Here is a 27,987-nt window from a genome sequence, read left to right as displayed (position 1 = left end):
AGCTTGCTTTACCATAAGCACAGTCAAATAGCAGAACACTGAATGTTCCCTACGGGTGGGAACAAATCAGGTCAAGTAAATGAATCTTGTTCTTTTTTTTTTTTTTTTTTAAAGATTTTTATTTATTTGTTAGAGAGAGAGAGATACAGAGCGCAAGCACAGGCAGACAGAGTAGCAGGCTAGAGGCAGAGGGAGAAGCAGGCTCCCCGCCGAGCAAGGAGCCCGATGTGGGACTCGATCCCAGGACGCTGGGATCATGACCTGAGCCGAAGGCAGCCGCCCAACCAACTGAGCCACCCAGGCGTCCCAAATGAATCTTGTTCTTAAACAGGAACAAGGAGGAAGCACTATGTATTTTTCTGGAATGTGACATTCTATAGGTAAGAATTCCTGTATTCTCGAGGCAGAGAGGAAGGAAAGCCTCATCACCAGAGTTAGTACTCTGTGAAGGGTATACTGTCCATCTACTGGAGGAAATGTGTTGGTAGATCCATTAAAACCCACTTTCAAATAGAGAGCCTCTAACCCTTGTTATGCAGCTATTAAGAGGAAATAACATATCCTTTGTTAATTCTACATTCTTGCCCAGTAGGGTATGGGGAAGAAAATATATTCATTCAATATTAGATCATCTTCCGGCATCAACAAAGAGTGAGGAGGCTACAACTCTTCCCAAAGACTCCTGACAACAAAGAACATACCGGTGACAATAAACTCAGAGCAGGTTTCCCATATGACAAGGGAACCTAGCTTCCCTCTGGTGCCTTTGAAGAACTGGGGGAAAGGAGTGCAGAGGGGGCTGCTGGCTAGATCAGAGCAAGCTGCCTTCAGCTGAGCAGGGAGAAGTTGGTAGGAAGCATCTAGAATCTGTAGGAAGCATCTAGAATCTTTGGATACCTGCAAAGTCCTGTTACATATGAAGACTGACTCTGGCATTAGAGACAGAGGACACAAGCCATGGTGGTCCACCTCCCCAAGAAATGGCCACACAATGAGACAGGATGATAAGAATAATGATGCGATTATATAGACTATGCTTTTCATGTATATCATTTCACTTAAATTCTCACAGCAACCTTATATGGCAGAGAACTCTTCCCCTTACACAAAAAAGAAAACTAAGTCTTAAAGGGGTTTAGTCACTTCCTTAAGCTGGAACTTGAACCCAAGTCTACTTGAAGCCACAGCCATGGTCTTAAACTTTGTTCTTATGTCTCCTGGTTTTTGTCTTAATCTCCCATTTTAGCTAAAAGGACACAACAAGTTTTAGTTCTATCTGAACAGCAGGGACTGACAGTTTGTCAACAGGATCTTAAGGTTCCTAGTAGGATAAACTTTTGTGGCTGCCTGGGCAACGTGGAGACATTTATAGATGTAACTCCTTCACCTAGCTTTAAGCAAAATTAAAGCATTCAGATCATTAAAAATGATTGAAAAAGATATCTGGAAATAGGCTTTAAAGACCAGAAAGTACTACTCTTGAAAAAGGGAGAGAGATGGGAAGAAGGGAAGAGAAGGGAAGAGAAGAGAAAGGAAGGTAAGAGAAGGGAAGATTCAATATAGTAAGAGGACTGCAGCTGAACTACCCTGAAGTGAAGGGGAAGCACCTTCAAGATACAGAGAAACAGTCTCCAAAGTGCCCCAGGTTAGAGGGCCAAAGGTTTGGTCTGCCTGCTTTTCATACAGAACTCTCAATCCAGTGAAAGTAGCATACGATTTTAAGACAGTTTATCATGTAATGTGTTTGCTATTACTCAAGTCCAGAGAAACAAAACAAACATTGCCTTTACATTGTTCTTTTCTTCTACGACCCACTGACTTGAGTCTAGTTGACCTACATCAAGTGCTTAGTACCATCTCTGTGCTTTATGACCATCCCAGTTAATCCTTACATTGCTCATTCTCACGCTCCATCTTCCAGATAAGGTCACAGAGCTGCCCCATTATTAGGTGAGTGCTGTGCCTGGATCCCAACCCAGCAGGCAGACTTGGAGTAGGCAGGTCAATTCACTGATGACCATAAAGTTACTCAGTTATTGCTTCTAGAAAGTCAAAGGAACTCTGCTCTCCACAACCAAGATGTGGCACAAGGGCTCTGAAAATATCACCACAAGAAACACAAGGACCAAACACCAAGAAAGTACACTCTTAACCTTAAATTGTCTTCTCAAAGTATAGAGATGGGACTCTAAGGACAGTCAATATAAGAAAAAGCAAACTGACAACAGAAAAACTTGATGAGAATTATTGCACTATTACACTCCAAAATTTAACAAGCATAAATAAAAGGCTTCAATCTCACTAGGTATGGTCATTTTCTGAGTTTGCTTTCAATATTAAAATAAAGCAAGAAGAGAGAAAACCATTTCTTTTAAAAAAAAAACTCCTCTTATTTCACATTATAGTATTAGTATTTATGCAGTCTGATGGCCATATCAAAAATTTTAAATCTGTAAATAAAATATATATATAACTTTTCAAAATAATGGCAGTAAAACTTGGGAAAGAAGCAAATTTCAACAAATGATTTTAGTAGGACCCCATGAAGAGGAGAAAACACCCCTTTTGGACCTGTTATTTCAAAGACATTCTCATCATTAAGCCACTTCACTTAGCTCAAGAAAACAAGTTTCCTAAGAGAAGTTCAGCAGTGTTTCAAAGCTGACTGCTTACTCCTTTCTCTTCATAAAAACCATGAGATCAAAACATCGATGAACTTCAAACTCTGATTTCACCTTTTCAAGTTCAAGAAATGCTCAAAGCCTCGGCCTCGGAATTCACACATGTAAACACCTTACTTAACTTGTTTTCCATCTAGTGCCAAACAGAAAAACACAAAATCAGAACCTTTTTCAAGTCCCATATAAATTTTTCTATTTTCTTATTTTAATTACATGACAAATTATGAACTCTCCAAATATCTTTCTTTGCTTATTTAAAATTTTAAAATCATTATCTTAAATTACTCTAAAAACTTTCTACAAAACTGACATGAATACTAACCCAAAATATTATTTCTTTTTTTCTTTTTTTAACTTAATTTAATCTGTGTGTGTGTGTGTGTTCCAAAATTCATTGTTTATGCACCATACCCTGTGCTCCATGCAATATGTGCCCTCCTTAATACCCACCCCCAGGCTCACCCAACCCTCACCCCCCTCCCCTCCAAACCCCTCAGTTTGTTATCCAGTTAGTGTTTCTAAGTAGCCAAAGCCTATTCCAAAACACAGCACCACTGGCCATCTCTGAAAGTAGAATGAATTTTCCACTTTTAGACACACCATCTTTCTATAATGAAAGAAAAAAAAATTTCCCTTTGTGAAAGTACAAACTCTCTTTTCTTAACCAAAAATCAACATCCCTTCCCTTTCCCTATGACCCCACCTCCTAACCATTTCAAAAAACAGAATCCAACTTAACGATACCAAGGTAAGTAGAGGGACTTACAGTTGAAGATGCCAGGAGGTGGGTGCTCGGTCACCAGGAGACAATTTTCTTCATCACTGTTGTCCCCACAGTCGTTCTGTTGGTTACAGACCAGTGAACCAAGATACAAGCATTTACCGCTGGTGCAGGTGAATTTGCACTCTGAAAAAATACAATATAGAGCATAAAGTAGTCAATGCAAGGCTGATGCTCTTGAATTTTTCCCCCCCTCCCTATTTGTGTGCCATGGTAATTTGGGAAATCAGTCTATGTCTAGATACTAAAAAACTGAACTCAGAGAGGGCTCTCTTGGAAAGGACTTTCATCCTATGAAACACACAAGACGGTGTCCCAGCCAGGGGAACTCTGGGGTCTGCGGTATATTACTCACTCCATGTCTCTAATCCGAAAATGAATAATACAGGTGTTTTCCTTCCATGACCTGCCCAGCAAAAGTCATAGATACAGGGCTCTTATTTTGCGTGAACACATCTGTGGCAGTTTCCCAAGCCTCCAAGAATGTGGGGAGCCTTGGAAACAGCAGCTGGGGGTCCAGCAGAACTTGGGAGTTCCAGCTTAACAAAAGGAGACTTGTATATTTTATTTCCAACTTGTCACTGGATGTTGTGAAGCTCTGAGCAAAATATTTGACCTCTCTGGTATTCATTCATCTCATGCCTAAGAAAAACCAATTTTAATAGCAGGCAAGGGTAGCACTGACTTTATAACGCAAAACATAGGAAAATAATGGGTGCTCTCTGCTACCTGAGAAGCACACATGCCAAGGGCCATGTGAGTAACTTAAAGAACATGATGAAGCCCAGCTCAAACCTCTGTTGGCCATGCTGGATACGAAATCTCTGAAATCTCTGAAATCTCTACAAATCAGTAAAAGAAAATGGAATTTACTTTTGTAAGACTTTGAAATAAATTTGCAAACTCAACACATTACTATCAATGTAAGCATTAAAGGATAATGGAAATTACACAATTATATACACGTGGGCGCATAAACATCTATGTCTATCTTACATGGCGTATCACCTTGCATTCTGTGAGCTTTCTCCTAGGAGAACCCACAAAAGCTGGCGAAACTCACATAGTATATACAAATCCGTGGGTAGGAAACAAAACCTTAGGAAAAGCATCGCAGACCCCTGTTGGTGCTGCCTATCACAGCCTCTTCATTTCTCCTCTATTTTGTCGGCCTAGAATATGGGTGGCAGGCCTGGATCAAATCCAAGGTCCTTTCAACTCCAAACTTCCATTATTCAAATAAAAGGTTGGGCATCAGCACACCAAGGCCTCCTCCAGCTATCCTAACAACAAACAGGGCTGCAAAGAGAATAACCTTTTTACCTGTTGCAAAGAGACAGGGGACTTAAATCCTCAAAGTATTTCTGTGACCCAGTATGAAAGGGATATTACAGTTCTGCATGTGTTCCCATATTCCTAAAAGAGTATAGAAGATACCAGCCCACCCCCTGACCTAGTTTAGAGTAGCATGTGAACACAGCCCAACTGCACGTCTACAAGTTCATCACTGGCCAGAGTGTCCAGGTTAAGAAATTTGTGTGCTAAATGCAATCCAGGCCATGTGGTGGGAACACTGCTAATGCCAAATGCTCTTCCCATAAGGTAGAAATATTAAAATCCAGCTGTTTGAAATCACATTTATGAAGTGACTTTTTTAAAAAAACTTAATGGAAAAAAGGGATGTCAAGAAAAGAATTTATCTTTCTTTCCAAAAGAAATATTAGAGTTCAGATTAATACCAAACATGAAAAGGACATTAGCCAAAAATAGGCTGATGCTGTTGAAATGGTAAGTGGAATAAAGGGAATACTGATCTAAATTGAATTAAACTCCAACTAAAAGATTAACCATCGCTGTGGTTTGAAAGGATCTCAGGTGAGACTACCACGTTGTTTAAGTGGAACTTTAAACCAGCAAGAACTTGAAACTACCCCCACATGTTACTCATTTCAACTTGCTCAGGGAAGACCTAGTCCAGAGAACAAAATGTTCATTCAAGGAAATGAATTATGTGATTCATTCACTTATATAATCAATATTTTAGCCCCTTCTCTGTTATGTGCCAGGTATCAAAACATGCAAACACAAGAGATGAAAGAGTAGCTCTCTTCAAAGGGCTTACAACATGAATTTTTTTAATAACATGAGTAGTGACCAATATATTTTCTCTTTCCAAAGACATATTTTCCTTCTTTCTATCCTTCACATGTAGAGCACTGCCTAGCAAGTAAAAGGTGCTCAATGAATCACATATTTGTTGAATAAATGAATGATTTAATCTAAGCCTTGGAAGGACTCTGTGAAATAATTAAGGTAGATATTATTCCCATTTCATAGATGAAGAAATTAAGACTGAGATTGAACAACTTGCCCATAATTAAACTCCTAATAAATGGCAAAATCCAGTTTCCGAGTCTGCTTTCATGAATGTGTAAGATTCATTTGTAATGAGGATCCCCACAAATGTAACAAGATTCTCAAAACAGTTTATTTTCTTAAGTAGGCTTAACATTACTCAAGATGCATTAACAAGGCTTTTGCTGCTGATGTGCTTAGAAAGCTCTTACTCTTAGATAATTGCAAACATCGACATCAACCCATAGAATTTCAAATTCAAAAAATCTAAATCTTCTCAATGGTAAGTCATTAACTAAGTATCAAGCTAAAGGTCTTTCCATTACATGGCCACTTGAATCAAAACAACTAGATTGAAATTTTGAATCTATTGACTTCTGGATGTGATTTAGAAAATACTAGAAAATTGCTATAATGTTATTAAGTGTTAAAGATTAATGCTAAAGGTGGAATGAAATTGCAGAGTAAAACATCTAAGGTAACATAATGGTATAAACAGAAGCAGGTTTTCTTTTTTTTTTTTCTTTTTTTTAATTTAAATTCAACTTAATTAACATAAAGTATATTATTAGTTTCAGAGGCAGAATTTAGTGATTCATCAGTTGCATATAATACCCAGTGCTCGTTGCATCAAGTGAGAGGCAGGCTTTCAACTAGATCCAGCCTTCAAGGCCATCTCCACCATACTTGGTTATCCAAAAGCTCAGCGTGTTCAGACATTAGTGAGTAGTCCTCTAATAACCAAATTATTGTGATACTTGAAACAAACTAAGAGCCCTAGATGAGAGGCTCTAACCTTAGCTGTGTACAGGAATCCCCTGGGCATCTTTCAACATTTCTGATGCCTGAGTGCCAGCCTAGGCAACTGTTCTCAGTGGTCCAAGGTGCAACATGGGCAGCGGTTGTTACTAAAGATCCTTAGAAGGACTCTGATGGGCAGTGAGGATGAAGAACCACTGGCTCCTAAGAATTAGATAACTTATTTATATTAAGCCCCTTTTTTAGTTAATAGTTTTTTATTGGAATGTTTAGTCGGTATTTGGTAATTTACTAAAAATTTCTCTCTTAAAATAGGCAGGTATTTTGATGATTCTTGGACATTAATCCTAGTTGTTACAACTCTGTACTGCCAATAGGGTATTTCAGAAGCTTTAGGACCAAAGGTTTGACCTCCAAACTACATTTTGAACCACTAAAGACAGAAAACTATCTCAATGAAATAAAACTCATGTGAGAGAAAGAAGATAGAAGAATAAAAAAATTTTCTTACTATATTTCATCCATTCTTTGTTGAGTATTTCTTGTATATACTTATTGAGTATTTCTGCCAAGCCTTAAGTTGAAGGATATCAAAGATTGCTTAAACACTGGAAATATTTTGGCTACAAATTCATGATGAATTCAGATGTGTAATACTGGAATGGACTATAGAACGAACAACTCAGGAACTTAGTTTTTCCTTCAGGAGCTATAGACATAATTTAAAAATCTGTAATACTTAAATAATTCCTCTCCCTTAAAGTTGGGAATTCTTTTTAATTTAATTTAATTCAATTTATTTATTTGACAGAGAGAGAGAGAGATCACAAGTAGGTGGAGAGACAGGCAGAGAGAGAGAGAGGGGAAGCAGGCTCCCTGCTGAGCAGAGAGCCCGACTTGGGGCTGGATTCCAGGACCCTGGGACAATGACCTAAGCTGAAGGCAGAGGCTTAACCTTTGAGCCACCCAGCTGCCCCAAAGTTGGAAATTCTTAAATGAAGAAAATGGAATTTCTTTCTGCAATAACTCTCTGTTTCTTATGAAAAAGTTTCCAGAATCAGCAACAGATTTTAGAAGCACTTTATATACTCTAAGCAATACAGAATTTCCTCCAAATTTAGGGTCTTCTTTAGTTTTTCTACATACCCACATAAAGCTTTCTGATGATTTAATGACTTTCGATTGTCATAGCTTCATAAAATACTAATGCTAAGAGGGCCCTAGAGACACAGTGGTCCAACCTCTCATGTCATAGATGAGAAAATAGTCCAGAGAGAATTCCTGACTTACTCAAAGTCAAAAAATGAATTCCCTATAACAGACCATCAAGCCCAATATTTCCATCAAATTGAGGGGAAAATTTTTCTGCTTTAAATATCATTCTAATTATGTACAAACCAATATTAACCATCTGGAGTAGACCATGTGAGAGAGGATAAAGGAACAGAATGATTCTGTGAATCCCAAGCTTATATACAAAAACAAAAACAAAACAAAACAAACCTGTATTTAAAAAAATTGGGGAGCACCTGGCTGGCTCAGTTGGTACAGCATACAATTCTTGATCTCAGGGTCATGAGTTTAAGCCACACATTGGCCATGGAGTCTATATTCAAAAAAAAATTTTAAGGACTGGGACCTTAACAATTATATTTTACACCTAAACCTGGACAGGATTCAAAGATAAATGCCCAATCTTTTTTTTTTTTTTAATTTTTATTTATTTATTTGACAGAGAGAGAGACAGCAAGGGAAGGAACACAAGCAGGGGGAGTGGCAGAGGGAGAAGCAGGCTTCCGGCGGAGCAGGGATCCTGATGCGGGGCTCGAATACAGGACCTTGGGATCATGACCTGAGACGAAGGCAGACGCTTAACTGACTGAGCCACGTAGGTGCCCCAATAAATGCCCAACCTTGAACTCCAGAAGAACAAACTTGCATCTCAGAGACAAAAGTTAATCTACTTGGTAGAGTCAACAATCTGTCAGTTAAAAGACAACAAAAAGTACTTGGAAGTTGCTAAGAGAGTAGATCTTAAACGTTCTCACCACAAAAAAGGAAGTAAACAGGTGATCTGACCCAGGTATTAACTAATATGATAGCAGTCATCATTTTGCAATACACAAGAGTATCAAATTAACATGTTAGACACTTAAACTTACATGTCAATTATATCTCAATAAAACTGCGGGAGAAAGGCAAAAAAAGTTGTTTTCAATATTTCCTATACTCTTTTTTAAGGACTTAGTTATCACAGATATAATCTCAGTCACAAAATAAGGACCTATATACAGTATTACATCACAGCTGTAAAATCAGCCTTTTTTGTGAATTGGCAAAGTAGTCTATGATAGCTATTTCTGTTAAAATTCATATAGCAACACTGACTCATTCAGTTCACACTTCTATCATTCACAAACCTGAAAACAGAGTGATTCTGGCTCCAACATTTCTGACATTAAAATCTAGAATTTGCTCTCAATAATGGGGGCCTTCTGAATGCACCTATATCGTGAATAACAGAGATTAAACTTAGTTGTTAACAACCTATAGGTGAAGAATTAATAGTTTTCTAAAATTAGTATAAATAATTTCACCGCAGTCAACATATTTTCACATTCCCTAGCATAGAGATGACAATATTTTTATCGAGTTAAACACACATCACCGATTCCCAGCAAGTACAGGATTACCTACCATAAAAGTAAAGTTCAATAAAAATAAAAAACAATGAGTAGAAAGACAAAAAACATAAACCAAAAAATGCAAGGGGAATGAGAAAAACTTTGTGACTTAAGAAAGCTCTAGGAACTGGTCATTACACTGAATTCCAAGGAAACAAGCTGCCACAGAGACAAGAAAACCAGAGGCATGGTGGCCAGCCCTTGCTAGCCAAGAGTGGTAGGCATTTCAGTTAATCAGAAACAGACTTTCTCCTGCTTCTAAGACTTAAAAGGGTCTGTCACCATTTTTATTAAGGGGTGCTATACAACAGGATGGAAGTTATCTTAGATAACTAATTTTGTCAAAAAAGGGAAGAAGGCTCTCCAGATGGTTATTTCCTTTATCAGCTTTCAGTGAAGTTAGAATCCTGGAGTAGTTTCTACAAAGTGAGCCAGAATGACAGCCCCAGAAAGTACTGATTTAGCAAATTAGGAAGATAAGGCTTTGAGAATCTTCAGAAATGAAAAGCTAATCCTCAGGGCTATTCTCAAATGTCAGCTTTTGACAGTATATGAATGGCCTAAGGATGATAATATGCAACTTCTCCTACAAAACCTTTTAATGCAAAGAATACACTTTGAGTAACCTGTGAGAGACTTAAATAGTAGCCACACTGATCTCTTTGGAAGTCTGAGGGAAGAGATCTGCAGAAGTTGCGTGTGCCTCACCTAATATCACACAGTGATCTACACAGCATGCCTAAAGTCAAATGTAAAGACACTGTGTTACTAATGATCCTCTTCCCTCCCTCAAAGACAGAGCTGACTCTCCTGGTTATAAATTTGGAACAAGGGGGAATTTAATTAGAAGGTTTATATTCTGTGTAATGAATTAAGTTACCCACAAGTATTTAATAAAAGTCGTATCTTAAGCGATGCTACTAAAACTATGGGTGTCCTTCAAAAAGATGAATATGACATGATAAAAGGATATTTGCCCATATAATAAGATTAACATAGGAGAGCCTCCCATCAAAGATAGTAATAAAATTTTTTAAACTCAATCCATTTTATGATATGGCTTATCACTCCCACTATGGTGCTGAAAAGATTATTTTAATGTGTCTGAAATTATCTGAGAACCATAAGTGAAAAATGTGCTCTTGAAAGTCCAAGGTATTTTCAGGCTTTAGACTTCTAGTCCTACAATTACCTTTTAGAGCAGCTTTAAATATTGCCTAACTTTCATCAAAACATCATAAGGCATTTTAAAAGCCAGTAAAAGTCTTTAGGATTTGAATTGGCAAAAGGCACTATTTCTTTTTTGTGTTTAAAACCAATTAATGAATGAATTAGTTTCTGTGTTTTTCTGTTTATAAAATGTGAGGAGGTATTCTGACTAACTTCTTAGCATAGTACTAAAACCAAGCAGGTAAAAACTACCTTAAAACACTTTGAGGAACAAAGTATTTATCAATATATGCAATGCACGTGGGCAAACAGTTTGAAAGTTCAAAATACAAACAGCATCCACCTCTGGGCGCTAGGGTTGCTAAGTAATTTATAAGTTCCTTGACAATTTTAAGTATGATTTTATCATCAAGAAAAGTTCAAATCCTCTTTTAAGGGGAGAAATCTCTGTGAACACCAAATGTTTACAGAATTCTAAATCTATCACAATCCTAACTTTAAAGACACTAATGAAATACTGAATTCCCCATGACATCATCCAAACAGAAATCCAGACAGACAGACAGCTCCAGCCTCGTAAGGATAAACACTATTTCAGTTACATTTCATTTCATTAAATACATAATTGACCACCTACATGGGTGCACCAGTAGGAGCAGAAGGGATACCAGTAGGTTGTATCTGCCCAAGTAACTGCCTGAGAGGGAGGAACTGCTTGAGGGGAGTGGCAAGCAAAAGAGGTAGGCCTTGAGGTCAAGCCAGGCCTGTGAAGGAGAGGGGAGGGGAGAGTAAAAAAGAAAGGAAAGGAAAAAGGAGAGGAGAGGAGAGGAGAGGAAAAAGAAAAGGCAAGGAAAGGGCCAGGCCTCCGGACAGAAACCTGCTTCACTATGAGAACTGAGGCATTAAAGAATATTAAGCACATGGACTGATACACTCTGACATTTATAAAAATATTTTAGAGCAGTACAGTTTGTTTAAGAGTGTGTGTGTGTGTGTGTGTGTGTGTGAGAGAGAGAGAGAGAGAGAGAGAGAGAGAGAGATCCAGGTCAATGGATTTATACAAAGAGGGAAAAAAAAAAGAATGCTCATAAAACCAGCACGCTGATCAAGATACAGAAGGGTGGGGGTTTGGTTCCTGGGGTGTTCAACTTTCATTTTAACAGGTTGTCACTGTATGTAAAAATAAGGCAGAGGAGGTAGGGAGCAGGTATCCAGTCATGAAGGACCTTGTCTGCCTCGCTGAGGACTGTTAAAGGCTCTCAATCCATAGGCTTTAAATAAATGTATTTGAATGTCATGGTGATTGGACAGAATTGAGCATTTAATATATACTCACCAAGACTAACCTCAGATGGTGGTTTTCTTATTCTTTTGCTCCACGGAGTGAGCAGCCTAAATCGCAAAACTCAGCAAGAGTTTTTAAGTGGCCCACTAAAAGGTGTTTCCCTCTGCATATGAGGTATAACAGCCTATGAGGGCCACATCCAACTCACAGAACCAACATAAACACTACAGCACCAAACTGAGCCCCAAAAAGGAGACCCACAGGGCCAAAAGGGAGGCATTTATCCTTGGGCATCACAACTTCTGGGCCTCAGGCTCTTTCTCTCTAAGCCATTCATTGCTTCATTCATTCATTCATTCATTCAGGAGTCCTGCACTCTTTGGGATAAGGAGCATGGCCCTAGGGACCAAGGATAGACATAAATAGTCCATGGTCCTGAAACTCAGAAAACTGGCTTCTCTTCTAGTTCTTAAATACTGTTTTTCTTCTCAAGCAAGAATCTTAACCTCTAGATTCCTTGCTGGTAAATGACGTGTCTGGCTTAAACCAGTGCTTTTGAATCTCTGCTCTGAATAACCGAGGTGTTCCCTTTGAGAAAACGTCAGGGTCATCTGCAGGAGATGGGGTGGGGGTGGGTCAGTGAAGGAATCCTGGCAGTTCCACTGGGATCAGCACATAGGTTAGGATTTCCTCTGAGATTTCACTGGAAAAAGGCATCCCCCAGCAAAAAATTCACCACTGAATGTCTTACATTCTAAAAGTCCTTTCAGTTCTTAAAAATCCATGGTTTAAGACAGAAATCTTAAAGGATGAAATCCCACTTTAGCCCTTTGGGACTTCTGTTGCCTGGTCTTAATTATCCAAATGACAGATGATCTTTAAAAATCTCTGAATTCTTGGGGTGCCTGGGTGGCTCAGTGGGTTAAAGCCTCTGCCTTCGGCTTGGGTCATGATCTCGGGGTCCTGGGATCAAGCCCCTTGTCAGGCTCTCTGCTCAGCAGGGAGCCTGCTTCCTCCTCCTCTCTCTCCCTCTGCCTGCCTCTCTGCCTACTTGTGATCTCTGTCAAATAAATAAATAAATAAATAAAACCCTAAAAATAAATAAATAAATAAATAGATAAATAAATAAATAAATATCTCTGAATTCTGGATATTTTATACATACTGATTATCAACACCATCCCTACAGGATCCTTCACATCAACTGTAGCAATGTGCTATAACTTTCCCCATTTTTAAATTAAAAACGCTTTTGTTCCTGTTCTTTACTTCCCTGTTCCCATAGCTTAGTGCCTCTAATTTGCGATTCTTCCCTAAACAAACTCCAATCAGGCTTTGGCCTCCATCATTGCACCAAAACTGCCTTTCCAGGTCCCCCATGATCTCCATGTTGTTTGCCCCAACATGGTCACCTCTGGCCTCACCTTACCACACTGCCTGTGATGGAAGTGATCAATCCTACCACCTGGAACCAACTGCTTCATGCACCCAAAGACATGTCCTCCTACCTCAATGACCACTGCTTCTCCAAACCTCCTCATTTGGAGGGCATTTTTGAATGCCTAGGCTCACCCTCAGCCCATTCCCTTGAGATCTCAAGCAGTCTGGTGTCTCCATGCTAATAACTCCCACAGTGATACTAGAAGTTCCCACCTCTCTCTAGGCTCTTGATTCTTCCAATCACCTGCTCAACATCTCCAATGAGGAATGTAATAAACATCTGAACTTACCAGGACCAAAACCAGATACCTCCTTTGCCCATGCAACCTGGCTCCACAAATAACTTTCTATATCTCGAAATTTCATCCTTCCAGTTGCTCAGGCAAAAACACTGGAATTATCTTTGACTCTTTTCCCCAATGAATCAAAAAATTCTATTAGCTTCACCTTCAAGATACATTTGGAAACTGGCCCCTTCTCATCACCTCATTCTAATCACCCTAGTCTAAAGTGCCATCATCTCTCAACCAGGTTACTTCAATAACCTAATACTAGGTTAACCTTCAGTAACCTAATACTAGTCTTCTGACTAGTAACCCATCTTTTCCCAGTCCTTCCCATCATATTCTAGTCCCAAGAAAGCAGCCAGAATGTTCCTGCTGAAATGGAAGCCAGATCAGGTCTCTCCTCTGCTCAAAACTCTCAAATGCAAGATGCCTGGGTGGCTCATTCAATTAAGCATCTGCCTTCTCCTCAAGTCATGATCCCAGGGTCCTGGGATCGAGTCGTACATGGGATTCCCTGCTCAACAAGGAGTCTGCTTCTCCCTCTGCCCCTCCCCCTTTCTCATGTTTGTTTTCTCCCTTTCTTTCTCTCTTGCAAAAAAAAAAAAAAATCTTAAAAAAAAAAAAAAAAAAACTCTCAAATGCCTTCACTCAGAAGGAAATCCAAAGTCCTTACAATGAACTCTACACAACCCTCCATAACTGGACTCTCCAACCTCTCTCTCCTTCCTTTAGTTGGCTCTGGGGTCAGTGGCCTCTTCACTGTCCCCTGAACACACAAGGCTCCCCTACACTTGCTGTTCCTTTGCCTGCAACACACTTTCCCAGGATATCAGCTTAGCTAACTCCTTCATTTTCATCATGCCTTCGCCCAAATGTCAACAACATCTCTGTAGGGTAGTCTCTGACTACTCTGATTAAAATTGGAATCCTGGGTGCCCGGGTGGCTCAGTCGGTTAAGCATCTGCCTTCAGCTCAGGTCATGATCCCAGGAATGGAGCCCTGCATGAGGCTCCCTGCTCAGCAGGGAGCCTGCTTCTCCCTCTGCCTGAGCCTGCTTCTCCCTCTGCCTGATGCTCCCCCTGCTCATGCACTCTCTATCTGACAAATAAATAAATAAAATCCTTAAAAAATAATATGAAAAAATAAAAAAATAAAATGAAATAAAATTGGAATACTTTCTCCATTACATTCCCTCCCATACTCCTTTCCTATTTTCTGTTTCTCCACAACCAATTTCCATCTAACATTGTATTTAAATATATGCATAATCTTTCCCCCTGCCACTAGAATACAAACTACATGAAGGCAGGTAGGGACTTCTGTTTGCCTCAGTTTACTGAAGAATTCTCAGGGTCTGGAATAGGGCCTGGTAAATCATAAGTATTCAATAAATATATGTTAAATAAATCAATGAACAGAAATAAAATCTCATTCAGAGGTTCTTTCTTTTTATTTTATTTATTTATTTATTTATTTTATTTATTTACTTGTCAGAGAGAGAGAGCACGAACAGGGGGAAGGGCAGCGGGAGAAGCAGGCTCCCCGCTGAGCAGGGAACCTGATGCGGGGCCCCATCCCAGGACCCTAGGACCATGACCTGAGCTGGAGGCAGATGTTTAACCGACTGAGCCACCCACACGTCCTGCATCCAGATTCTCATAGGAAACACAATTAACTACCATATCCCTTTGAGTGAAGAAAGTCTTCTCTAACTGAGCAAATATCCTCACTGGGGATATATATATATATATATATACAGAAAATGAGGTAGAAAAAGAGACAAAAAGGAGATAAAATTCAAATATATTACTAGCAAATTATATAAAAATTTTTAAGGCAAAGAATTAGTTAAAATTACTAGCCAGAGTAGTTTTTAATTACCTGTGGTCCTCACTTATGGAATTATGCCCTCTCCAGTGTTCAATGTCATAAATATTTAGGCTTTTTCCATCTGTCCCTTCCCAGTCATCTGGCCTAATTCCTAAATCGCAATATTCTCTCTCAGTGCAGTCTTGTACGTTTTGGAAAGAAAGTCTATTGTCTGGCTAAAGCACTGGACTATTTGTTCAGGAAACAGCCAGCTCCTTCCCTGACAGCTTCCAGCACCCTGAGAACTAGGTGTGGACATTGAGTTCACCACCTGTTTCATTTTTTAATATTTATACTCAAGTTCACAGGAGTCCGGGAGTAAAGCAGGTATTTTTCAATTCACGGTACTGCTGATCCAGTCTTGTCCTCAAGTTAATCACAGCTGGTTATCTTCTATTTGGGTACAAACTGCCTCACTTTCTTGTCTCGAGCCTGGCAAAGCTGTCTGCCTGGGGTCCTCCAACTGTCAAATACCCTTTAAGAAATCTCCCTTCTCTGAAAACTCATACCTTCCGAGAACTCCACAAATCCAAATTGCTAACCTAAAGTGCACTAGGGAGATGGCTACATAAACTCTTGTGTTCTCTGCCTCCTTTAGACAACCCACGCTGGAATTTTGAGATGGTGACTTTATACTTTTTTAGTGGTTAATAGGATGCTCTACTGTAAGGAGAATATCCCTTGCCTCAATCAAAGAAGGTTTGCTACATTTTGTTTTGTCTTATTTCCTCTATTGGTTCCTTGAAAGTCCTTCTTTATCCCCTCAAATAAACTTCCCACTTCAGCCCTTCTGTCCTCCAGGAGAAGTTGATGAACTCCTATCCATGATGGTGCTATATCTGGTCAAGTCTCAAAGTTTCTTCACAACACACATGGCCCAAGAGATGCTCAGTGTGGGTAGACAGAGTTAGCCTTTCACGTCCAGAGGAAGATCTTCAGATATTTAAAATGAGGGCCTTTGGTTTCCACAACTAGTCAGATTCAAAGCAGGGATCAATATGGGTGAAAAGCCATCACCATGTCCTCCCTTAAATGCCGTATTTTAGAAGGAGGAAATCTAACAGGGGAACCCTCTTGGTCCTCCAGAAGGCTCCCACTGATCCAGGACCAATTCTGCCTTGGACAGGAAAGATACAGAACCTGCAACCCTGCCCTCCACTTCCACCCATGGTTATTGCTTTAATGGAGAAAATTACCTACTTCTGCCAACAGAGACCATGTGAGAATCCCAAGTTCCACAAATACAAGGCATTTTTTTGTCCATTTCAGGCTTTTGATAAAGAATTTCTTCATAGTGCCATGAGCAAATTAAGGACTTCCTGAGTTCCTTTGCCTGTCTACCCAATGACCAAAAAAAGACTATTTCTAGTAGACTTAAGAAACTTCAAAACAATTGATTAATAATCTAGACCAGGATCTTAAATCCATCTTCTTCAGTGGAACACTGAAGATGTAAGAGTTGATAAAACTCTTACATTGGCAATTAACAACTAATCTGTCATTCTGCTCAACTCTTCCCTGAGGGCATGCCCAGGTGGGAGTTTGTTCCACTTGTGTGGTATGACCTGATGACCCAGCACCCAGGAGCTCTGGAAACCCTGTTGCTCTTGATCGTCTGTCCTGGAATCTCCTCCCATGATGCCTCTGCTCTAACTTTCATGGAACCATGTCTCCCCTCATAGGCTACAATCATTTTCAACTTTTGCCTACCCTTCGGCATCTACCTCAAACAAAATGGACCCTCAAACATGATCAATGACCTGCTCCAAGGACGTGTTCACCATTGCAACAGCTGAGATCAGATCAGCTGGGCTGATAACCACAGTACTATCAATGATTCCATAAGTATAGAAGCATCTGAGGAGAACAATTCATCCAGCTCCCAAGGTCATCCACTTCAGTATGGAAAACTTATGTTTGTTGTCACTTCAGCTCCAACATTCCTGCTGAAGTCTACCCCATTCTATCTTGCTCCTTCCTTAATGGAGACAGAAGCAAATGGTCTCACTTAAATAACCAATCATACCATCCAATGATACCTTTTATTTTGGTAAAGATTTTCCATTACCCTTTTTTTGGTAAAGATTTTATTTATTTATTTATTTATTTGAGAGAGAGAGAGAGAGAGAGAAAGAGAGAAAGCATGCACTGAGGGATGGTCAGAGGAAGAGACCCTCAAGTAGACCCCATGCTGAGTGTGGGCACCAATGCAGAGTTCAATTTCATGACCCTGAACACACAACCTGAGCTGAAATCATGAGTCAGTTAGGTGCCCCCTGAGGTTACTCTTTAGTTTTCCCATCTCCAAACTCCAATTCCTCATATTTGTCCACATTACTGGAAGGTGTAAATACACTAAATGGACATGGAGTGGAGTTTTAATGCTATTTCACAGCCAATATTGGAGGTTTCCTCAATACTATTTCTATACACAAATTCATAAAACAGCAATAATAATGGACAAAAATAAAAGACAAATGTGGCATAGAACCTGAGTCCTCAAACATGCACCAAAACCAAATAAAAAAAAAAAATACAAACCAAGTAATTTTTCTATTTATTCAAGTAAAATAAAGCACTCCATTTAAATGTAGCCCTCCCAACCCATGTCCAAGACTGCCTATGTTCCTGGCTTTGTATTTTCTATAGCATTTAACACCTTTTAATAAGTTCTACAATTAACTTTTTTGTATTGTTTACACTCTCTGATCAATAGAATTTAAGTTTGCCTGAATGTAGGAAATTTTTAAGGTACTATTTAATGTTACTTCCCCAAGGCCTAGTAAAATATCTGGCATGAAATAGGTTCTCAAAAAAAAAAAAAAAAAAAAAACCTTGCTGAGTGAAGGAAAGTTTATTCTATCAAGTAAATAGCTATTTTCAAATCTTAAATAACATGTGTCTCTTCTACTTTAAATTCTTCAAAAAATTGGCAATGAAGAAGTCAAACTCTCTCTCTCTCTTCACAGATGACATGATACTTTATGTGGAAAACCTAAAAGTTTCCACCCCCAAATTACTAGAACTCATACAATAATTCAGCAATGTGGCAGGACACAAAATCAATGCACAGAAATCAGTTGCATTTCTATACACTAACAATGTGACTGAAGAAAGAGACATCAAGGAATCAATTCCATTTACAATTGCACCAAAAACCATAAGAGACCTAGGAATAAACCTGACCAAAGAGGTTAAGGATCTATACTCTAGAAACTATAGAACACTTATGAAAGAAATTGAGGAAGACACCAAGAGAGGGGAAAACATTTCATGCTCATGGATTGGAAGAATAAATATCATTAAAATATCTATGCTGCCCAGAGCAATTTACACTTTCAATTCCATCCCTATCAAAATACCATCAATATTTTCCACAGAGCTGGAACAAACAATCCTAAAATTTGTATGGAACCAGAAAAGACCCCAAATTGCCAAGGGAATGATGAAAAAGAAAAACAAACCTGGGGGGCATCACAGTGCCTGACTTCAAGCTATATTACAAAGCTGTGATCCTGAAGACAGCATGGCATTGGCACAAAAACAGATACATAGATCAATGGAACAGAATAGAGAGCCCAGATATGGCCCCTCAACTCTATGGTCAAATAATCAACAAAGCGGGATAGAATATCTAATGGGAAAAAAGGCAGCCTCTTCAATATATGGTGCTGGAAAAATTAGACAGCCACATGCAGAAGAATGAAGTTGGACCATTCTCTTACACCATACACAATGATAAACTCAAAATGGATGAAAGACCTAAATGTGAGACAGGAATCCATCAAAATCCTAGAGGCGAACACAGGCAGTAACCTCTTCAACCTTGGCCACAACAACTTCCTGCAAGAAAGGTCTCTGAACGCAAGGGAAACAAAAGCAAAAATGAACTACTGGGACTTCATCAAGATAAAAAGCTTCTGCATGGCAAAAGATAGTCAACAAAACTAAAAGGCAACCTACAGAATGGGAGAAGATATTTGCAAATGACATAACAGATAAAGGGCTGGTATCCAAGATCTATAAAGAACTTCTCAAAGTCAACACCCCAAAAATAAAGAATCCAATCAATAAATAGGCAGATGACATGAACAGACACTTCTCCAAAGAAGACATACGAATGGCTAACAGACACATGAAAAAATGTTCAATATCACTCAGCAGCAGGGAAATACATGAGATACATTACACCAGTCAGAATGACAAATATTAACAAAACAGGAAACAAGTGTTGGCGAGGATGTGGAGAAAGGGGGACCTTATTACACTATTGGTGGGAATGCAAGCTGGTACAGCTACTTTGGATAACAGTATGGAGGGTCCTCAAGATGTTAAAAATAAAACCATCCTAACCCAGCAACTGCACTACTAGGTATTTACCCCAAAGATACAGACATAGTGAAAAGAAGGGGCTCCTGCACCCACATATTCATAGCAGCAAAGTCTACAATAGCCAAACTGTGGAAGGAGCCAAGATGTCCTTCAACAGATGAATGGATAAAGAAGATGTGCTTCATATATACAATGGAATATTACTCGGCCATCAGAAAGGATGAATATCCACCATTTGCAGAAGAGAGGGGAGTTGGGGGTTGGGGTAACCAGGTGACGGGTATTAAGGAGGGATCATGTGGTGATGAGCACGGGGTGTTACACACAACTAATGAATCGCTGAAACACTACATCAAAAACTAATAATGTATTTTATGTTGGCTAACTGAACATAATTAATAAATGAATGAATGAATGGATGGATGGATGAATGAGTGAATGAATGAATGAATGAACGAATAAGTAAATAACAAAATCCTTCAATAGATTCCCATAACCTTCAAAATACAGTCCATACTAGCTAGGTGTATGCGACTCTTCCTCCTAAAGTGCTCCTGACCACTTTTACAAATCTATTTCCCAACTCCTTTACATATCACCCTGGAAGCCAGACACACCAAAACACAATGATGTTCTCAAGCACACCTTTCACTGTGCTCTGGTGTACACTATTTCTCCTGCCTAGGATGACCTGCTCTTCCCACCCCTTACCTGACCTTTCAGGAGAAAAAAAAAAAAAAATAGTGCCACGTCTATAAAGCCTTCCCCAACCTTTCCATTCCCACTACAATAAAATACTGCTGTCTCTTTCTGTGTTCCCATGGCAACCAGCACATTCCCTCCAGTGCAGTGCTTGACATGTTGCTGTCATTGTCTATTTGTCTGTCTCACCCACTGGTGACACCTCTCTAGCCGCAACATCATGTCTTTGCATCCCCAGCAGCTGGCAGAGTACGTGATTAATAATTGCTTGGACTTAAATTGAATCCAAAGCGGGGGCGGGGAGGGGATGAGAGAAGTACACTTAGGGGTTCAGTTTTGTTTCCTTCACTTGCACCCAAAATCTATGCTTTCACCACAGACTACTCACACAGACATATAAGTTAAAGAGAAAGATGTAAAAAAAAAAACAGAACATGCTTCACTCCATGGGTTTCACAATGATTCAGAAGGGCCCATTTGTCTTTGCTAATTAAAGCTATTAAAGCTGGGTAAATTGTACAAACTACTATACTCACGACCTCTCTACTATATGTCCAAATGAGAAGCCAATAAACACTAGAGAATAATTTAAGTATGTATGTTTTTCATGCAGAGAAAATTATACTTAAATTCTATGCCAAAATGACAAAATTTCAATGATCACAAGTTTCCTATGAGATAAAGGACACGTGAGAAGGAACCACATGAACAGGACTTTCTCCAAATCTTCAGATGCACACATGGGGATAACCCCAATTATCTTGATAACATGATCTCCACTGACCAGAAGTTCAAAGATGATGCTGGGAAAAGGAGTGTGTCTCTGGAGTTATTAAGAGCAGCCTAGGTTGCTGAGTGAGCCCCCTGGATCCCAACAGCAGTCACTGGCTGGACACATTTTAACCTGCTACTGAGGATTGAGAAGCAAACATCTGTAATATTACTGATGTCCAGAGCCTTTGTTTTATCTCATTGATATTGGGGTAATCATAGTGAGTTACCACTTTTCTAGAACTCTGACAACTCTGGGCCTTTAGGGTAGAAAGATTCTTTTTTTTTTTTTTAATATTTTATTTATTTATTTGGCAGAGAGAGATCACAAGTAGGCAGAGAGGCAGGCAGAGAGAGAGAGGAGGAGGAAGCAGACTCCCTGCAGAGCAGAGAGCCCAATGCGGGGCTCGATCCCAGGACCCTGAGATCATGACCTGAGCCGAAGGCAGAGGCTTTAACCCCCTGAGCCACCCAGGCGCCCCGGGTAGAAAGATTCTTGATTTTAAGGAGACTTGGGAAAAAAAACTCATTTACTATATTTTCCACTGAGCTGTGACTTCAGCTGCTTCTAGAACTGGGAGGGCTGAGTCTATGGGTGCTCACACTCATTCTTTCTTTTACATTTCTCACAGTTAATCACTGTTTTCTTTTATCTGTAGAACACCTGTACTGGGGTGCCTGGGTGACTCAGTGGGTTAAAGCCTCTGCCTTCGGCTCAGGTCATGATATCAGGGTCCTGGATCAAGCCCCGCATTGAGCTCTCTGCTCAGCAGGGAGTCTGCTTCCTCCTCTCTCCCTTTCTCTGCCTGCCTCTCTGCCTACTTGTGATCTCTGTCTGTCAAATAAACAAATAAAATCTTTAAAAAAAAAAGGGGGGGGGAACACCTGTACTGCTTTCTCCACAGCCTTAGACAAGTGTCAGCTTCCCTGTTCTTCAGCTTCCCCCTCAGACTAACCAAAATGAAAGCATTCAACTTTGCAACCAGAGGGTCATCAAACATCAGATGCCCTTAACTTTTGCTGTTATTTATTCACTCACTTAGCATTTGATCAACGACCACGTATGCCAGGTCCTGTAGTAGAGGCTTTTTGCACATTATTTCAGATGAGCCAGGTGATGCTCGGAAAGTTTCACTGAGCAGATAGTTGCCTGGGGAAAAGCCAGAAAACAATTCCTCACAGGCTCACTCTCCCCAGTCCTGGGCTCTGGGCCTCCAGGCCCATACCAAGCTATGGTGTGTAGGTCAGATGTGGAGGGGCAGGAGGAGGGGGCCCCCGTGGCAATGGTGACTGTGCTGCAGCACCTACAGATTGAAAGAGAGTGGGGCAAAACCCAGGGGGGCTTCCTAAATTCCACACACCTTCCACATCTAGCTACTGCTTCTCCCCAGGACACAAGTAATCGGGAAGTAAGTGTCAAGGCAAACAAAAGTATCCTCATACGTGTACTCAGAAACACATGTCTATAAACACCATGCCCCCCTACACACACACACACAAACAGGGCCTGAAAGGCAACTTGACTATTCCCTCTTGCACAGTGATCGCAATATAAAGAGACTTTAAAGAGTTAGCCTGTGGGGGCACCTGGGTGGCTCTGCCTTCAGGTCAGGTCATGATCTCAGGGTCCTGGGTTGGAGTCCCGCATCGGGCTTTCTGCTCAGCAGGGAGCCTGCTTCCTCCTCTCTTTCTCTCTGCCTGCCTCTCTGCCTACTTGTGACCTCTCTCTGTCAAATAAATAAAATCTTTAAAAAAAAAAAAAAAAACAAGAACAAAAAAAAAAAAGTAAAAGAGTCTGTGGACTAAATGCACAAAGGTACTCTCTGCTCCTATTAAAAAATTCAATGATTATTTTGCCCAGTGACCCTGGTATGTTTTTCTCTGTATGATGTGGAGGAAGGCTACTTAGGGGAGCTTCCCCATCTGATCACCACACTCAGGGGCTGCTCTGATGAGAACATCCCGCCAACATAAGCATCTGCCATGCTACACTGAGTTTCTTGTACATTTGGGACACAGAGGATCGAGGTGCCTTCCAACACCAGCAAAAACCAACATTTTCTAAGCTGTCCAGAGTATTCTAAAGAGAATAGTCCATAGTCAGCCATTACCTTCCGCAAAACTCAGGAAGTGATGAATCCCGGCTGAGCGGGGACTGCTGTGTTCCATAAGCCATGCAAGGAAGCTCTGCACTTGGGTTCCAAAGCCCGAGCAACGTTTCACTTAGAAGTCTCTAGCAGAATAAGCATTGGAGCTCAAACACGATTTTGTGAAATTTATCTTCAGTTAAGACCCATGTCCTTTATTTTGGGAAGAATTAAGGTGTTAAAAAGACATTCTGTGCTCTGTTGGGCTGTGTCTCAAGAACCTCCCCTCTTTAAAAAAGGTTCTCAATATTGTGGCACTTTTTCCGTTATAAATCACAAGGGCTGAAACCAATTACCAAGGGACACATGGTTGCTTCTCCCTTGAAGGTGCACACAGAATGGCAGAAAGATTCTGTCCTCCTCCAGGGCATCACGCACAGTATTCAGTCAGGCATTTTGACCAGACCACTCAGCTGTCATGTGTGTATGAGGGGCCTGGGTAAGCATGGACACAGGAGTGTGTCCGGTCTTCTACCAGCTGAAAACAGAGAATGTTAGGGCTGGAGGAAACACTAGAAATTGTGTAATCCAATTTCCTTATTTTAGAGATGAGAAACTTTAGCCCCCGCCCCCAAAAAGGAGGGGCTATAACATGGTGGAACTAGAGTCAGACCACCTGGGTTCAAATCCTGGGGCAACCACTGATTACCTAGCTGATCTTAGGCAAGTGGCTTATCTCTTCTGGGTCACAGTTCACATGTTACCTTGTGGGGATATTTTAAGGATGAAATTATATGATTCGTGTAAGGAACTTAAAAGATTCCCAAATATATATTATATCTGAAACTAAGTTTGGGCCAAACCACGATCTAAAACTCTGGCTTAATGTTAACTGCTTTCCAACTGGGATCATCACTTATATTGTACAAGATGTTGTAAAAGGACAAAAGGACTGAATGAACATCAAAGAACCTGAATCCATATTATATATGTCTATATACAGAGGTCCTTGTCCTAAGACTTAGGTGGATTTCCAAATACCATTATAGCACATATTTTCCCCCAATAAAATGCAGCAAAGTATAACTGAAAAATTTAAGGGACCCCTTTAGACTCTTAATGATTCTATAAATATGGCCCTAAGGTAATTTATAAAGCTAGTAAAATACATTCCAACTGAAGCATTTACTGTAAGTTTTTATTTTTTGTGACAAAAGTACCTGAAGCAGTTTTCTATGTCATACAATCAAGCCACCATAGAATTAAAAAATCTTTGCTTTCATTTATACAGCATTTCTATTGTCTGATTTCAAAACCCAACCGTCTAGAGTCTAAAGGTGGCAGGACTGAGCTGAAAGTCCCCTGAGAGTGGGAGCTACAAGTGACAGGCCAGCACTCTAGCTCTGGCATGGTGCCTGGCCCACGTATGCACAATTTTGCAACCAAACTACTGTCTGGCAGATGGTGCCAGCCAGCCATATCTCAAAATGTTTGTTCACTAGCCGCTGCTCAAAACTTTGAACCTGGCATACCAAAGGCAGTTTATGTGTCTCAACATGCAACCTACAAAAGTATAGGTTATTCAAAAGTTGACTGTATTAGACCTAAGTCCCATCCATAGTGACAGGTGCCCACTGTGGAATAATAAAGACCCAGAACCCAGAAGAGATGAGGGACAAAGGAAACATGAGAAGTTATTTGGGGTATCAATAGGAGAGGCAGTTTTAAAAGCCTCTCAGACAGGAACAATGATCTGAAGGAGGCCTGGCACAGGCAAGGTCTAATGGCATAAGCTTCCATGTCCCAGGTGTCGAGTCAGATGGGAGCATAGGAGTTGTGAGTTGACAGAACCAGGTGAGACACCCAATAAAGAAGGCACCAAGCGGGTTCCTAAAGGCAAGTGTCCGGACAGGGCTGGAGGTTCCAGCACAGACTCAGTGCCCGGGAGTGGGGGAGAATGAAGGAGCCTGCTTCCAGCACGGAGTGCCCACCATGGCCAGGGCTGGGCTGGGCTGGGAGATAGAAAAGAGACAAAGTAGAGAATAAGCTACTGAGGCAGGACGAACCCTTAAGGTTCTCAGGTAACAAGCAAGTGTTCAGGGCTCAGTGCGGGCTCAAGAGTCTTGAACGTCTGGAAAGCCAAGCCTCCAGGACTACCACTGTCAATATTTAAACAAAAGGGGAGCCACAGAGTTGGGAAAGCCTTTAATTTCCCAGGGCCTCTCTTCCTCAGTAGATGAAGGTCATTGACTAACATGGCCCGGTGGTGTCAGAAGTGCCATGTGGTGAAACATAGAGTAAGAAAGGTAGATGAAAGGAAATGCGCAAAAATTACTTACAATAAATCAAGCAAAAAGGACTCCTGACATATACAGGCCATAATCCAGGCCACTGTAATGGGAGCACCAATTCATATAAACCATCAAATCACTGTTCACAAATTAAGAGATGTATTCAAGCCACCATTCAAAAGTAGAAAAACTGGAAACCCTCAGCCTCTTACATGTGCCTGGAAGTTTTACACAAAGTTTGTGAATTACAGTGGGTAAATCTGGGAGAGAAGGAATCAACTTATGCCAACACACTTATTTTTTTTTTTATGTTTAAGTTAAATAAGTTTATACTTACTTGTTCATTTAAGTAACCTCTACACCCAAAGTGGGGCTTACTGGGCCAGCCAGGCACCCCGTGTATCCATTTCTTAAAATACTTTTCTAATTTCCAGATCTTGATCAGACCTTGGCCTGATCTCTCCCTGCTACCCCAAGGTGTGAACTGTGGAAACTCAAGCTGTGAGCCACTTCTCAATCACAGTTAGTTGCCCTCATCTTTCTAAGGCAGTGGTTGATTTCAGAGGCAGGGTAGCAACGTGGTTAAGAGTGGATACGGCCTGACTACTTACTGGCTTGGCAACATTGGACAAGTCACTTAATCTCTCTGTGCTTCAGTTCACTTACCTATTAAAAAGGAGTCAGAAACAGCATCTGTCTCAGAAGGTTGCTATGTGAATTTACTCAAATAACAGACGTAGAAATCACCAAGAACAGTGTGTGGCATAGAGAGCAACATGTTAAGTGTGTGCTATGATTATTACTAATACCTTTCATTATAACAAATTTGTTTTTTACCCCTTAATATAACTCTTGTGCAGCTCATTTTTTTTTTTTTTTGCAATAACACGTGGGATAGCTTTTTTTTTTTTTTTAACTGTAGCAATTACATTTCTTTGCAAAGAGAAAATAAAATTTTGTTGAGTAACTGACCGAACGAATGAATTCCTGTTTCACTAGATACAGGTATTGTACCAGGAAACACAGACATCTGAAGTACACACCAACCTTTCCCCAATATATATCAGCACAGTGGTTCCTGGATGAGGTCTGTTTTCATTATTTATCTCTATAGCATTGTGTGATAATGAGCCCTGCTGACCTCAGGCATCATGTAAGATAATGGACCCGTGAATGAAGGTGGAACCACAAACCACTAAAGACAAAGTCATTGCTGTTATGGGAAAGAAAACTGGGAACAAAACCAGAATGTCAAAAGGTGGTGGTGCTGGGATGATCCCATTCACAAAACTTGAAAAAAAATGCAAGAACCTCAAGAGGCCCAGGGCTACCTGGCTGGCTGGTGAATGTGACAATCATTCATGATCACTCACATTTATAATTAGGAAAAGGGCTTCCTGGGCTTTGTCCCACTTATCTCCCACAAGAGGTATTAGTGGGCATCACTGAGCCCACCTGCCCAAGGGTAAACCGAGGACGATGATTTGCCACGGTGCAGAACAGCCAATGTGAGGCAGGGTATAGACCCACACTTAGGGGTTAGGACTCCAGTTTCTAGGATCAGGTCTGCTAAAAAGTGGTTGCATGACTTTAAACTCTGGGCCTTAGTTTTTTGTACTCGAACAAAAGGAGGCAACTAAATAGAAGATTTTTGGTGACCTTTCTAGCATTGAACTTAACTTTAAACTACCCTCAGCATTAACTTCCTAATTATGTCCTACTGGACAACGATGGTATTCCTTGTCTTAGTTCATGAATGACCCTGCTTCCTAGGCTGCTGCTCTCCTGTGCTGAATGCTTGTCCCTTATCTTTCATTCAACCCAGCAGCTTCCATTATCATAACAGACTTAAAGCCCTCTACCAGTCCCATGTCATGACTGAAGATCTGGTTGACCTTCCCTTCCATCCCCAGACCTGCAAGTCACTAAGTGACTAACAGCCAATATAGCCTCTACCAAGGAGCTCCACAGTGGGCGAAGAAGCACTGTGGAGATGAGGCCAGCAGCCAAACACAGACCTATCCACCCAAACTTCTATCCTGGAAGGCTTTCTGTTGAACTAACATGCAGCTTCAGGAAGGACCCACTCAGGGTCTAGGTAGACAAGCCTGCCCACCCATCCTGCTTACTGACGAGACCACAGATGAGACAGCCAGCAGTCTTTCTCTCCAGACAACAGCTTTGGAGAACTGTAATCCTGTGGGATAGATGAAACAATGGATTCCAAAGGTTGGGGGGGGGGTGAAGTTTTCCCCTCTGATAAGCTGAGGGTGTCATCTACTTCCCATGTTAACTCCTGCAGCTATTCAAAAACAAGTCCACTTCCTTCATGAGGCACAATGTCCCTCACAGCCCTGGGACTGGGGGGGCCGGCTCCTTCAGATATTCTTGACCATGAAGGAGACACATCTGCCCTGCAACCACAGTGCCCTCGAAGCAGAAAGCACCCAAACCCCTCCTCAGCTGAATACCATCAGGACCTCCCCTGCTGCT

General features: G+C 40.6%; 1 protein-coding gene across 7 annotated transcripts in view; it reads right to left on the bottom strand.

The window, feature by feature from the left end:
* The window catches only part of LDLRAD4 (low density lipoprotein receptor class A domain containing 4), a 414,853-nt gene that overhangs the window by 195,417 nt on the left and 191,449 nt on the right, over positions 1 to 27,987 (bottom strand). For all 7 annotated transcript variants that reach the window (XM_032309444.1, XM_032309443.1, XM_032309442.1 and 4 more), the window contains one exon: positions 3,448 to 3,588. Coding sequence is in view for 3 of the 7 variants with exons in the window: in XM_032309436.1 (XP_032165327.1) it covers positions 3,448 to 3,588 (141 nt within the window). In the remaining 4 variants the exon portion in view is untranslated. The remainder of the gene's footprint in view (positions 1 to 3,447; positions 3,589 to 27,987) is intronic.

This window comes from Mustela erminea, chromosome 13 (assembly GCF_009829155.1).
Source record: "Mustela erminea isolate mMusErm1 chromosome 13, mMusErm1.Pri, whole genome shotgun sequence".
In the NCBI taxonomy this organism is placed as follows: Eukaryota; Metazoa; Chordata; class Mammalia; order Carnivora; family Mustelidae; genus Mustela; species Mustela erminea.
Note: the sequence above shows the minus strand (reverse complement) of the source record. Positions and strands in the feature narration are given on the sequence as shown.